This window comes from Pelodiscus sinensis, chromosome 22 (assembly GCF_049634645.1).
Source record: "Pelodiscus sinensis isolate JC-2024 chromosome 22, ASM4963464v1, whole genome shotgun sequence".
In the NCBI taxonomy this organism is placed as follows: domain Eukaryota; kingdom Metazoa; phylum Chordata; order Testudines; family Trionychidae; genus Pelodiscus; species Pelodiscus sinensis.
In genome coordinates this window covers 15,457,971-15,471,211 of record NC_134732.1, presented here as the reverse complement: position 1 = coordinate 15,471,211, position 13,241 = coordinate 15,457,971, and the positions used below count along the sequence as shown (strand labels likewise).

Here is a 13,241-nt window from a genome sequence, read left to right as displayed (position 1 = left end):
CATTATGGATCGAATTAAGGGACCGATGTTGCATGTTTCGTGTCGGCCCATCCTGCCCACCCCGCTGCCCAATTCCTGCACACTGAGAAGTGTTACTTACAAGGGGCGGGGAGTGACCAGAAAGCAAGGGAGAGAGCGCAGAACAGAGCCTGGAACCAACGCGCAAAAATGAGAAGCCATGCTCGGGGAGCTAGTAATTTGCAATTTACCTTTGCTTCCTCCTCCAGTCCTTGCTCAGGCCAAAACTCAGCTGCGTCCTGAGCAGGAGGGAAGCCCTACTTTCCAGGATGTGCTTGTGACAGACGCACGGGTGGGCCGCTTTTATGTTCATTAAAAATAATAACCAGAGCCATGTATAGCGAACGATCCTCGGTCCGTGCATAAGCCACCTCCCGTCCCAGACATTGGGCTCATTGATGGTCAAGCGACGAGCACAGGGTAAAAAGGGGCTGCCTGGAGTTAGCAGGGAGCTAGTCCTGTTGATGAAACGAATCTTCGAGCCGCCCTAGCGTGGAAACGCGATAAATTCTGGGAGTGGAAACAAAACCCACGAAGAGAATACTCGGACATCGTTTTGTTGCCATGGTCCCTTTAAAGTGTAACACATTTTTTAAATAGATCTTTTACCATCAGATGAATTCAGTTTTTCTCTTACTCCGACTGGAGGAGAAACTTTTTCATTCTGCAACGTGGCAATTCTGACTTTATTCGATCTTACGGTGTTTCCTCTGTCCTGAAATCTCCTTTTGTGTGTGTGTTGGGGGGGGGGGGCAAACTTTAGTGCTAGAAAGCGGAGGAAAGGGGCAAAAAGGCCTGAATAGGCAACAAGAGAATAAATGCCGAAGAATCGTTGTGCGGGAGGGGGAAGGGAGAAACGTAGACTGCGGAGAGGGTAAAATTTGTCCCTCAATGTTTTGGAGGAGAATATTTACCAATATTGAAAGATTTTCGGAAGTAGGCAAAGATAGTTTCTGTGTCTGTGGGGTGGGCGATCACAAAACCGTGTCTATTGGGCTGTTTCTTAATAGATCCTTTGTGTCCGCCCCCCCCCTCCAAACCGTCCCCCACCTCCCAGTTTTGAACAGCGATGCTTTCCATTAAGTTTGTATTTTTGTTTGTTAGGCTCCCTTTCTCCATTTCCAGGAAGGCGATCTCCCACCCCTTTCCAGGTTAGGTATCTCTGACCACTAACCCGAGAGAGCGCGCGCAAAATGATAGCGAAGGCGCGCAGGATTTAAGCGCGTAACTGCAGCGAGGGCGCGCAAGATTTGAGTTCGTTTTGTTTTTTCCTTTCCAAAGTGTCTCTTGCTTCCTTAGGGTGAATGATGGTTTTGTGGTGTGGCTAAGTGGGTGTCCAAATGCCAAGGGTCTAGTCCGCCTCTCCCCCTCCCCCTTCCTTAGGCTCGGGGTACAGTTTCGGATGGTCAGGGCGGTGTAGGCAGGGGAGCAGATGGGGCATCCTGGCTTCCTTGGCTGCGGAGTTTGCGCTTCACCGCGGTTGCGCCGCTCGCGGAAGGACGCCTGCCAGCGGGGGCAAAGGCGGGGGCGGCTCGCTGCCCCCCTGCAGTCCGTGAATGAGGATCCTGGGCACTAAAGGTCTCTGCAGAGCCGGGGGAGGGGCGCTGGGACCCCGGTACAGATAGAGGGCCGCGCCCGGGTCCAGGTTGGAAACCAAGCTCTGCGGGTAGAAATAGGGAGACGGAAACATTCGCTGGAGAGCCGAATAATTCCCAGCTTCTGCCAGGAGCTCCAGTCCCACCGCTGTCTGCCTCTTCCACTTGGTCCTGGGGAGGGAAACCAACACACGCGGGTCACGAGAGAGCCGAGGTGGAAACACCCCTCCTGCTATTTTCCTGTGCAACTCCGAGCCGCCGCGCCCCGGGAAATCCAGGCACCGGGCGCCTGCAGTCCCATCTGGAGTAGAACCGCGGCGCGCGCACCTGCTCCGGGGGAAACTGACAAGGGTATTAATTGCCCTCGATGCATGCCTGGCCAAGGAGCAATACTAGAGTAGTAAGTCATCAGTGTCATGCGAACTACGCTGCAGGAGCACGGGTGTGTTTTATCGTGTGTGGTGTGATCAGAAGAGCTATATTCTGGCGAGGCACAAGCAGGCAATGCGTCAGATGGATTTTCCAGCGTTTTCCTGAGCTGGAAAAAATATATATTATTGCAGCTGGGATCAGACACATTATCTGCTATTTTGTGTGCGCGTGGCAAGATGTGATCCCCAAACAGGATACCAAGTATCAAAGGGGTAGCCATGTTAGTCTGAATCTGCATAAACAATAAGAAGTCCTGTGGCACCTTATAGGCTAACAGGCTTATTAGAGCATAAGAATTCGTGGGCAAAGACCCACTTTGCATCTGACTAAACATGATACCATGTCACCGCACCCACGTGGGTATATGGCGATTGGAAACAGCCACCTCTAATTTTCCAGCTAAGGCAGGTGATGATCGATCTCTGGGTCGATCTGTCTAGCTAATGTAATCCTGCATGATGATCACATACTAACGTCAGATCAGATACACTCGTGCAGAAATAGCTGGGCGCTTTCTGCGCTAGCATCCGTTTGCAAATTGGTTAATTTCTAATCCGTTGTGCGCGGTATTATGAAAAAAAACTTGCACGCGAGCCTCTGAAAATCACTTAAAACCAAATTCAGACTGGGTTGGTAAGCTCAGGTTTCAGATGAAGCCAGAAAGAAGGTGGGACTCGTGGGAGGGCTTTCGGATTCGGGGGAGAGGAATAGCACCTGCATTTTGTGATAGGAGTCTTAGGACTTGGGTTGAAATCAAATTGAAAAACAAATAACCACAACCCTCCACGGGGAAAAGAAACTTTGAAGTTCCCGAAACAAATTTGGTCCCCTCAGAATGGAAGAGGTCGGTCCCTGATGCAATGCTCGCAACATTTGTGCTTGGCCTCCCCTCCCCCCCTTCCAAAAATAAAGCAAATGCTGTGCTTGCTTTTCAACTGGCAACGAAAAACCACGACCCTGGGGAAAGCCGACACCGCTTTCTGGAACTAGGGGTAATAAACCCTTCCAAAGGGCATCACACTGGGGAGATTTTATGATTTTGTTTCCTTTTTTCAAGTAAGAAACTTCCAAGAAAACTCGCCCTTCAAGCCCCAGAGGGGGGCAGGAGGGACGAACTTCCCGGGGCTCTTGGGCTACTGAAAACCCGGCGGGCGGCTCGTTTTGTTCCGATGCGGATTATTCTAAAATCAACGCGCAGAGCCGGCGGTCGCAGCCCCGGATCAGCCCGGCGTCTCCAGCCTTCTACAGTTTTGTCGCGGACGCGCTAGACCTATTTCCAGCCCTAAATTATTCATCATAATAATAATTGTGTAATTACTGGAACGGGCGTTAATTATTGATGCCGGGTATTTATTATTGATGGGCCGGGGTGTTATGCTGTTGTGTTTAGCTGAACGCACATTTTTTTGACTTTTTCCCTTAACGGTGCGGGGAGGGGGGTGGCTTTGGCTCCCTGCATGGGGGGCAGAGACCAGGAGCGGGACAAGGATAAATGGGGGGAGGGGCAGGAGGCAATGGCTGCGGGTGATTTGTGTGTGTGTGTGTGTGTGTGGGCGGGGGGGAGTTCCAGCACTTGGAGATCAAACTGGGCCTAGGGCGGCACGTGTTGCTTCCTCTCCCGCTGCCCAGCCGGCTGTGAAAGCAGCTGAAGAGCTTTTCCTCTCGCCCTGTGCAGCCTCCTTCGTGTTTTCCTCCCGCTTCTCCCGCGATCTGATGGGGGGGGGGGGGGTTCTGCTTTGATGCAAAGTCGGGTAGGGTCACCCCCTTCCACCTCCCTTCGGTTATTCGCCCCGCTGGCAGCAGCGTAGGGTTCGCGTTTTTCCTTAGGGTTTCATTGCTTCCTCCACGCTTCACTGGCCAGACGGCGCCCCCCCCCCCCCCCCGCGCCGCTTCTGCTGCTGGGTCTGTCTGGGGCCCGATCCTGCGCGTGTGCATTCGGGTTACCCTCGGGCTACACTTCGGGAGCAGCACGTGCTGAGGAGCCCTTGGCAGCTGCAGGTTGCTAGTTCGAAGCCAGCCAAAGCGAGGGCGCCCGGCTGCGTCCGCAGCGCAGCAAATCTCTGCTGATCGCTCCCGCCCTCAGCCCGCATCTTTCCCACCCGGGCCTCGCCCTTGTAAGCATCTTTCCCACGCCGCGCTGCGGGCCTCGCTCAGCACCGCTGGCTCGGGGCTGCTCTAGTCCGGGGTTCCCAGCTGTATTCCCCCCCCCCCCCCCCAAAAAAAAAAAAACTTCCCGATCGGGAGCCTGTAGGAAGTTGGTTGGGTCTGGGCCGGCCGGTTGCCTCGCTGCGGACGCAAAGATGCTGCGGCCCGGGGGAAGGGACAGGGAGGGGGCGCTGCAGTGTGTTTACCTTCTGTTCTGGTACCAGGTTTTCACCTGCGTGTCGGTGAGGTTGAGGGAAGCCGCCAGCTCCATCCGGTCCTGCACGCTCAGGTATTTCTGCCGCTCGAAGCTCCGCTCCAGCTGGGCGAGCTGGTGGTCGGTGAAAGCGGTGCGGGCCTTGCGGGGCTTCTTCAGCCTCACCGGCGGGCTGTCCCGCGAGCTGGAGATTTCTCGGTCCCCTTCTTCTTTCACTGCGCCCCAGGGGGGAAAGAAGGGAAACCCGGGTCAGGTCAGACAGGGAGGGGAGACAAACTGGGGTGTGTGGCTAAGCTGCAACAACAGAAGCAGAGAGGCGCAGGCGGAGAAAGAAATAACACACCAACTCACAGACACACACACACAGAGACACAGACACACATAGACCCAAACACGCGCACACACAGAGACACACAGACACACAGACACACATAGACCCAAACACGCGCACACACAGAGAGACACACGTTCAGACACACACAAAAACTCTCTCTAGCTCTCTCCTCCCCCTCCCCCTGGCTATTGTCTGGCCCGGAGTTTTGCCTTCTCTCCTAGTCCCAGGGGTCTGTGATGACCCGCTGCCTTTCGGCTCTCGGTGAAGCTGACCAGGGGACTCGAATGTCACACTGCTCGCAGGCAGGTAATACAGAAATGGGGGGTGGAGGGGGAGAGCAAACCCTGGGCATGACCGGATGTGAGAAATAATAGCCAATGGCACCTGTTTGGGTTGCAGGCCAGAGATGCCGTTCAAAGTGTGTGTGTGTGTGTGTGTGTGAGAGAGAGCAAATTCCTGGGGGAAAGGCCGATACCTCCATGGCATGTAGAGAGGATACACTCAGGACCGAGGCGAGTTTTCTCTACGAGTTGAAGGTCTCATTTTCAAAAAGATCTAATTCTGCGAGCTCTGTGATTGAAATGCTTCAGTTCCTTTTTGCATTCCTCCCCCGCTATCCGGCCTACCTCTAGCATCAACCGCAACCCACCCTACCAACTGGTTTGCAAGGGCTGTCTGGTTCCTTTTTGCACAGGAACAAATAAAAATCTGATTTTGGTAACCATCAAGTAGAGGCGCTTTTTGGGGTTGGGTTTGTAGTACTGCGCACTTTTAATTCACCTAATGCTTGCAAAGAGCCATTTTCACTGACAGGTTATTATTACTATACTGTAAAGAACTCTCTTTCTCTCTCTCACACACACGTGTCATATGGCCCACAGGCATAAAACAAATGGAGTTCTTAAAGGGTTGGAAGGAAATATTTGAGAAGTGGCGCTGTGAGGCCATGCTTTTGCTATGATTTAACTTTTAAAACGCCTAATGAGATGTTTTATTGATGGTTCATTAAGGCAGGAAAGTCTCCGTGTTTCTATAATATACCCACAAGCAGATCAATATATCACAAGCACACAGAGACACTGATGGCTACAAAGAATGATTTACCCCTGAAAACATCTGTACTAGATTGGAAAATCCGAGCAAGAAAAGGTCTGGTTCCCTCCCTCCCTTAAAGAGATTATGTAACAAAAAGCTTCAGTTTATATAAATTGGCTGCATTAGGTTTTTACAGGGGTTTATGGTAAATTTCATTGTGCAAGGTTTTAGAAGTGACAGGGCTGTAGTTGAATGCGAGTTGATTTCTCTCTGTAGGGAGACAATAATCCGGTTAATTGAGCCACCAGGGAACCAAATCCTTCAACCAGAAATCCAGAATCTAGCAGACCAGATAGAGACCAAAACCACTGAATAGCTCTTAAACATGAGATTCTGTTTCATTTAATGGCGAAACAAACACCCCCCCCCCCATCTTCTCCCCTTCCAAAAATTAAATAAAATATAGGCCGGTGGAACCAGTCGCCTGTGACTTCTGCAAAGATAATAGTTTGGAAAATGGAGTCTTCACGGTGCTTATTTCAGGGTGAAGCGATGGGGGAGAAACTTTGGGGATTATTTGATTGATCATTAAAGTTATTGGAGATGGATTTCCTTAGGCGTCCATTGGAATTTGGGGGGCAGGATCGGATCCAAACATTTAAACATTATTAAAGTTTAGACTTCGGGGGGGGGGGGGGGAGAAGGGGAGGAGGTTGGTTGGAGAAAAAAGAAAGAAAGGAGGGAGAGAGAAATAACTCGAATTTGGAATATCAATTGTTCCTCCGGCTTCCTAGAAAGCCCTGATTAACCACTAAACTTCCTGTTGGATTTCAGTCCAGCTGACACGAAACAGTTTCTCCGATTTCCTCAACGATAATCAACACAGCTCCAAATATGCTTAGCCCATTATTTAGGTTGTAAAAAAAACAAAAACAAAAAACAAACAAAAAACCCCACACACCTTCCTTAAACGCTATTTCTTTGAAAAGCTCGCTCAGTTACCAAGGGAATTTTTCTTATACCTATCAGGGTTGTTTTCTCACTTAAAAGGCTCGTGTTTGGCTACACATAAACTCATGGGAAGCCTTTATTTTTCATCTGGGCTAAATCAATCGCAAGGAGCGCCCTGTGCCAGTATTTTTTAAACAAAAATCTCGCTTTGAACTCGGTAAACTCTGCCTGTACATCAGTGGCATAATAGAACCCTCTGTCTTTGTTCAGGCTTATTTAAATCAATGGGAAAGACTGATTTAAAAACGGTGTAAGGGGGCCTATATTTGGGAGTAGGCCTTATTTTTAAACAATTAAACAAATAATTGTAGGCATGTTACCATTTGATGCATTAAACGTATCTATGTCCAGCCCCACTTTAGTGGAATATAAGCTCACAAACTATGTGTTTCTCCCGATAGGGAAGAAGAAAGCTGTGTCTGGCTGAAGTCCCGGCCTTTGTAGGGGGAATGGCTGGTCAGTGCGGGTTGCTTTTTATTATTTTTACCATTATTAGTATCATCATTATCTAATCGCTTACTATGAAATGCAGATTGTCAGCTCCCACTCGCGGGCAACCTGACTGTACATGGCTTTGATAGGAAATTTTCCGCACCAAATTGTACCATGTAATGTTTCTTATCGAGGATCCAAAAAATATGTATAGTTTGTATTTACTGCTTTAGTGGCGTCACAAGCCTGCATTTATTTTTCTACCTAATCTCCTTCACAGCTTGGCAGTTTTGAGAGGAGAGACAGGCGAACAGAATTTACAAATAAAGGGGGGGGGGAAAGCTTTGAATGTTGACTTCCATTTGATCACATTCCTTCAAAAGACTGAAGCCAATTTCTTTTCCTACCCAGTCAGATCACTTTCCCTTCGCTCATTCAGTCAATATTGTAAAATGAATGAAAATAGAAAAACCGGCTTCGTTTTGAGCATATTCGAAAAGTTTCCAAAATCTACTAGGTAAATAATTTTCTACCTAAAATATATTTTAAAGAGGCACATTTCCCCGTGTACTTCCAGATTAATTAATTAATGTTTAGCTGGTGCTGGGCTTTTTATCTGGTGCAAAATAGAGGAAGGGAAGGAATCATAATTAAAATGGTAAGGTCAGTAGGAAAAATAATGTTAAGAAAGATACAAATAAAGAAGCAAAGAAGCAGAGATCAAAGTTCCCTACCTACAAGGAAATCTTGGCTTATTTTGACCATATCCTTCTTTCCTTCTCTCAGTCACCCATAAATACAATATTCAGAAATTAGGAATGTCTGCAGCAGAAATCTCATTCCGCCTGATGTGCCAATACGCCGTATTGCAATCAGACTTCAAACAGTCGCTTTAAAATTATTTCATCCCTTGTAGACTTTGTGCACAGGTTAGAACTAGCTGCTTGTAATGTTTCCATGGCAAAGTTTTTTTAAAAAAGAGCGAGACACCAAATTCACGTCCAAAGATTCACCAAAATCAACATGGGGAGGGACAACACTGGGGGGGGGACGACGACACAACAATAGAGGGGTCTATAGAATGTCCCGCTCAATATCGTGAAGTTAAAATCCCAGTCTTCTACCAGTGAAATTCACTAATTTAGACAAAAAGAATCTCTCTCTCTCCCCATTATGGGTCATACTTTTGTAAAGCTTGGTAGCAGCTTTCAAAGAACTGATTGGCGGTTAAATGAATTCTGATCACCCTGAAGTTGTTATTGAAATGATATTGTTGTTTTAAAAAAACCGCTCACAGCTCCCCTGCATGTCCAACAGTGAACGAATTAATCTAAACCCATTTCTTCCGGGCTCTTTTAGTTTGTAAATATTTAGAGGGCAAAATTCCAAGAGTCTAAGGGGCGAATTCTCTACGCGCGATGTACTAGCCAATTACCCTCTGCAAAGACACAGCGTCGCAGAACGAAATTGCTAAAATAAAATCTACGAATGGCGTTCTTGGACATGTACTTACTCGTGTGATCAAGCAGAATTCAGACCTTTACAGGAGCAAGGAAATTCTGCGGGTTTAATCTAGGAAGCGGGCTCATTTGTATGTTTTTTCCCCAGTGTTTTTAATGGGCCCCCGTCCGATGCTATATATCCTCACCCCACCATTTAAAGTTTGTGTGAAAAATTCACACACCTCCCCCCACTATTTAAAGCTTTGTGAATAGTGCTTATTTATCCCTGATTTCTGGACTGTCGGCCGCAGGTGTAAAGAACCCAGCTAGAACCTAGGGGAGCGATAGCAAATTAAGACACCCCTCTCCCCCCAAGAAATAACCGGGGACCGAATCAACCCGCTGAGTCTTTTTTCCCGGAGACAGGACAAGCGCTTTCCTGGATGCGAAGGGGGAGTGTAGAAAATGTCAAGCGCTTTCAAATGCCTTCACAGCCGACCAAGGAGTGGAAAGAAAGGCTAGGAGGGGGAGGGTGACGTAGAAACCAAGCCTGGGGCAGCTTTCATCGCGGGCTGGGGCAGCTGGCGACCTCGCCTCCCCTCGGCTCTTACCTTTGTACTCCGAGTCGGACGAGGCGTTGCTGCTACTTTTGTCCATTTTCTCTCGAAAGTCCTCCCCCGGCTTGGCTGGGAGGCGGCCCGCCGGCTCCGCGCCGCTCGGGCCATTGCTGCTGGAGTACGGCGCGCAGGCAGCCAGGGGCTTGCAGTCGGCGAGGATGTCCCTGATTAGGAAAGACGAGGTCACCGTTCGGGACTGGGAAGGCGCCGAGCCCTGCCCCGGCTGGAGGTGAGATTCCAAGCCCGCGGCCGCGCCTGGCCGGGGAGCCCCCGCCTCCAGACATTCCTTCCCCGGCGAGTGGGGAGACGGGCACCCGCTGCTAACTTCGGAGCCGGGGCTTAGTTCCAGGGGGGACCTGCACTCCCCCATCAGCGGGTCTCCTTTGGGCGCGGCCGGGCTGCCGGCGCGGTGGGACAGGATGGAGTCGATCCCAAAAGCGGTGGAGCCTTCCATGGCCAGGCTCGGGCCCCAGCCCCAGCCGGTCGCACCCTCTCGGCCCCTCTCAGGCTGACATGGCCGGCAGTCCGGACCCGGCGGGCGAGGGTGGGGCTGAGACAAGGCAAAGTTCAGTCCGGGGTCCAGCGAGCCCGTTGGCCAACAATTCCCGGCGGGGGAAGGGCGCGGCGCATTAGATCCACGGCTCAGCCCGTCTCCTTCAGCATCCCAGCCAGCTGCGGTCAGGGGGACAGACAGACAGACAGGCAGAAAGAGAACAAGGATTAAAAAGTCCAACTTTGCTCGGGGACACCCTCCCCCCTCCCGCACCCTCTCGATTTAAGCCCAACTCCCCCTCCAAAAGAATACATCCGCTCCGCACTCCAGCGCCCGCAGGTTGGAAGGGGAGGGAAAGATCGGTCCAAGGGGGTTTTCAGCGCCCTAACTAGTGAATGATTAAAAAATCAATGCGAGGGGGAGGGGGAGGTCAGTGGGGTGGGATGGCTGGGGAGGGGGGGGGAAGGGGCCCTGCCAGCACCTCGGCCGGATCCTGCTTCGGAGCTAAATCATCGGGCTGGTCCAGCGACAGAAAGGCTGGCTGGAAGGTTCAGCGGCTGGGAGCGGTGACTGCTGCGCCCATGGTGTCGAAATCGCTCAATGGGTCGCCCTCCTGGCCGCGTCTGGGGCGCGCCGCTTTCAGCACCTCGGACAGAGGCAGCGGCAGGCTCGACCTGCCGGCTCCGCTGGTGACACGTTCCCCTTTAAAAAAAAAACCGAACTTGTTGTCACTTTAGTTTGGGTTTCTTCTTCCTCGTCGTCTTTTTTTTAAGGTGCCCCGGCCACGTGTCTGAGCATTCTCCCTTCCCATTGGCTGGGGGGCTTTTGGGGTGATGTCACACAACTGACTCAGGAACCTGATCTCCTTTCAGTTTGATTAAAAGAGACACTGAATTAATTACAGCCCAGCTCCAACTGTTTACAGGCAATTTCCACCCTGTTTGCTTTCATTACACCATTGATGAAGCTCTTAATGGGGTTATTACCAATAGGGGGTAGGTCCGGGTGGATGTGTGTGGGTTTGGTAGGTTTTTTTAACTTTTGCTTTTTCCACAATTAGCTGAATTATTCGTTCCTCTCACGCTGAGAAAGTTTTTCTGCGTGTTTAAAAAGAAAAAAACCCACGGACGAAAGATTTAAATGCTGAAGACAAGAAAGGAGCCGTGAGACTTTTCTTCTCCTCTTTCAATTGCTCTTAATAAGGACCCCGTTTCTTTTTTATTATTTATTTGCATTTGTTGGTTGGTCAAACCCTCTTCTCTGTACATTGTTTTCATTTAAAAAATAATTTAAATGTTCTTGCTCCGTTGCCGGACTGTGTCTAGCGAAATGCTGCTTTGCTTTTGATGGTTTTTTTTAAAACAAGCTAGTGCTAAAGAGGTAATAATAGTTAGACTAAAGCCACAAGAATAATAGACTCGTAAATCGAGCAATCGGCAGTATATATCGTTCTAGAGCCGAGAGAGGAAATAATAATAACGCAGGGGACGGATCCAGATCAGAATGGTCTAGCTTTTAATGAGCTACATCTCAGATCCACCAGGTAGAAAGAAATCACACACAAAGGCGGGTGTTACCGTACTATGTAGTTAGTACACAGAACAATCGATAGAATCGTAAGGGGGGAGGACGGTTCTCATCACTGCAAACGCTAAAGAATTTTACCTGATTGGCTTTTTTTTCTGCTAGTCTAACCCCTTCCACTAAACCCACGAGGCAATGGGACCCCATTCCTCGTTAAACGCCTAAAAATGATCTTTATACCTGAGCCACTCACACTCCGTTCCCGAGTTTTCAGTTCAAGGCAGGCGAAGCTACTCTATCCTATTCTCTCAAAAGTCTTCCAGAAAGGCAGATGAAATAAAGGGTTGCGGGGCTGCATTTCGGTGAGGACTCTAAAGGATCCTCCGCACCACTTTTCTGGAACCACCTTCCTATTTCCCCCAAAGAAACTGGTTTTTCCCTTCGATTTTGTAGCTCTTTTTTATCTACAGATTTCCTAAGATCCTAAAATCGCTGCCTCTAGTTGAAGGGGCTAAGTATACCAATCGGAGCAGAGTTTGTAATTAATTCAAGTTACTCCCTGGCAATGCATCTGGGAGAGCTCCCACGTCCTTTTAGCGGGTGTGCACCTTCAAAAGGTTTGTAGACAAATCTGCCTGTCTGTCCATTCATCCAGGTACTTCTATCTAGTAGGGTTTTGTCGTTTCTGTAGGTTACACTGCGCGGATCTGTCTGCATAGTTTTGTTATTTCTAAAAACAAAACACGAAAATCATTGTTTTTCTTTCGCTCTCGCTTTTTATTTATTTGCCTCTTCTCCTTCCGTCCCTTCGGTCCAGGCGGCTGCTGCCTCTTGTCCTTCTTCCAAGGATCCCCGCGGCCAGCAGCTTGGAAGCGGGCAAATGCACCGAGCTTCGGGACTGCAGAAGTTGCGTCGGATCCCCCGGGAGGATGGAACGCGGCTGCCAGCTGTCACAGAGGGGCAGAGCCTGCCAGCGCTTCCAGGACTTACTCCTGGAGTTCTGGGTCGGACTTTGAGCCTCCCCTCCCCCGGCCTCCAGCACGCGCTCGCCTCATGTCCAGGCTAATACATTTCCTTCTCTGGTTCCAAGAACAGATACGCACCCACAGTCTAGGGGCGATTCTTAGCGCGTCCTTCCCCTACAACGGGACCTTACCCCACCTGACTCTGTGTACGGTCGCTTCAGCGGTGCTCAGCCCTGATCCCCCCTTGACCCGGGTTAGTGGTCCTCAACACCGTCCTAATTCTGCCCAGCCCGGACGCCTGCTATGAAGTGGTCAGGTAACACCCGGGCGTTTTCTGCCGCTTCCCGAGAGGGGGCAAAGCTGCTCTTCCTCCCGCTGACTGCGATCCCAAACTTCGTGCGTGTGGAGTTCTGATGTGGGCTTGGCCAGCCGCTGCCTTTAGCCTCCCCATTGAAATCGACCATCCTCTGCCCACACCCCACAGGGTTTTAGAGACGTATTCGTTCTCCTTTATTATTCATTCACTTTTATTAATATTGCCCCCCCCCCCCCAGCAGGCTCGCACGCTCTCGAACTTAGCCAAGGGAATCTTGCGGTGAATTTCTTTCCCTCTCTTTTTTTTAACGGGGTGGGGGGTGGTAGTTTCAGAGCTCCCTGCGCAGAGTCAATACAGAGACTTGTTTCAAGTGGCTATTGGCCGTTCTTGCTTTAACTAGAGCCGTGCCACGTTGCAGCCCAAAGTCCTTATCAGCCAAAGGGGTAGTGATGGGGGGAGGGAGGCAGGGCTTGACTTATAACTGTACCTCGGAAGTTGTCTTTGTACAGGCCCCCTAGATTAATGGGGCTCAGCACTAGCCCGGGGAAGTCAAGGGGAAAAAACCCTCCAGTTGGCTGATCAGGCGTCTGTCTCCATCCCCAGGAAGAGCAAGAGCTGCAAATCTCCCTCTTCCAGGCGAGTTTAGACTCGGTACAAGTTGGGGGAAT

The 13,241-nt window shown here is 50.2% G+C and overlaps 1 protein-coding gene across 1 annotated transcript; it reads right to left on the bottom strand.

Annotated features, from left to right (window-relative positions):
• Positions 1-430: 430 nt before the first annotated feature.
• BARHL1 (BarH like homeobox 1) lies at positions 431-10,557 on the bottom strand. Its single transcript, XM_075905785.1, has 4 exons — positions 10,250-10,557; positions 9,270-9,947; positions 4,397-4,619; positions 431-1,784 (listed from the first exon to the last, which is right to left on the bottom strand). The coding sequence occupies exons 2-4, from the start codon at positions 9,727-9,729 to the stop codon at positions 1,490-1,492; spliced, it is 978 nt and encodes a 325-aa protein (XP_075761900.1). The 5' UTR covers positions 9,730-9,947; positions 10,250-10,557; the 3' UTR covers positions 431-1,489.
• Between the last annotated feature and the right edge of the window lie 2,684 nt (positions 10,558-13,241).

What these genes read in the sequence shown, in the direction of transcription:
- BARHL1 (XM_075905785.1), bottom strand. Translation starts at nt 9,729, where the DNA reads ATGGAAGGCTCCACCGCTTTTGGGATCGACTCCATCCTGTCCCACCGC. An exon ending in GTCCGACTCGGAGTACAAAG is followed by an intron (nt 4,620 to 9,269) that starts GTAAGAGCCGAG and finishes CCTGGGGCGCAG; the next exon opens with TGAAAGAAGAAGGGGACCGA. An exon ending in ACCTGGTACCAGAACAGAAG is followed by an intron (nt 1,785 to 4,396) that starts GTAAACACACTG and finishes TTCCCTCCCCAG; the next exon opens with GACCAAGTGGAAGAGGCAGA.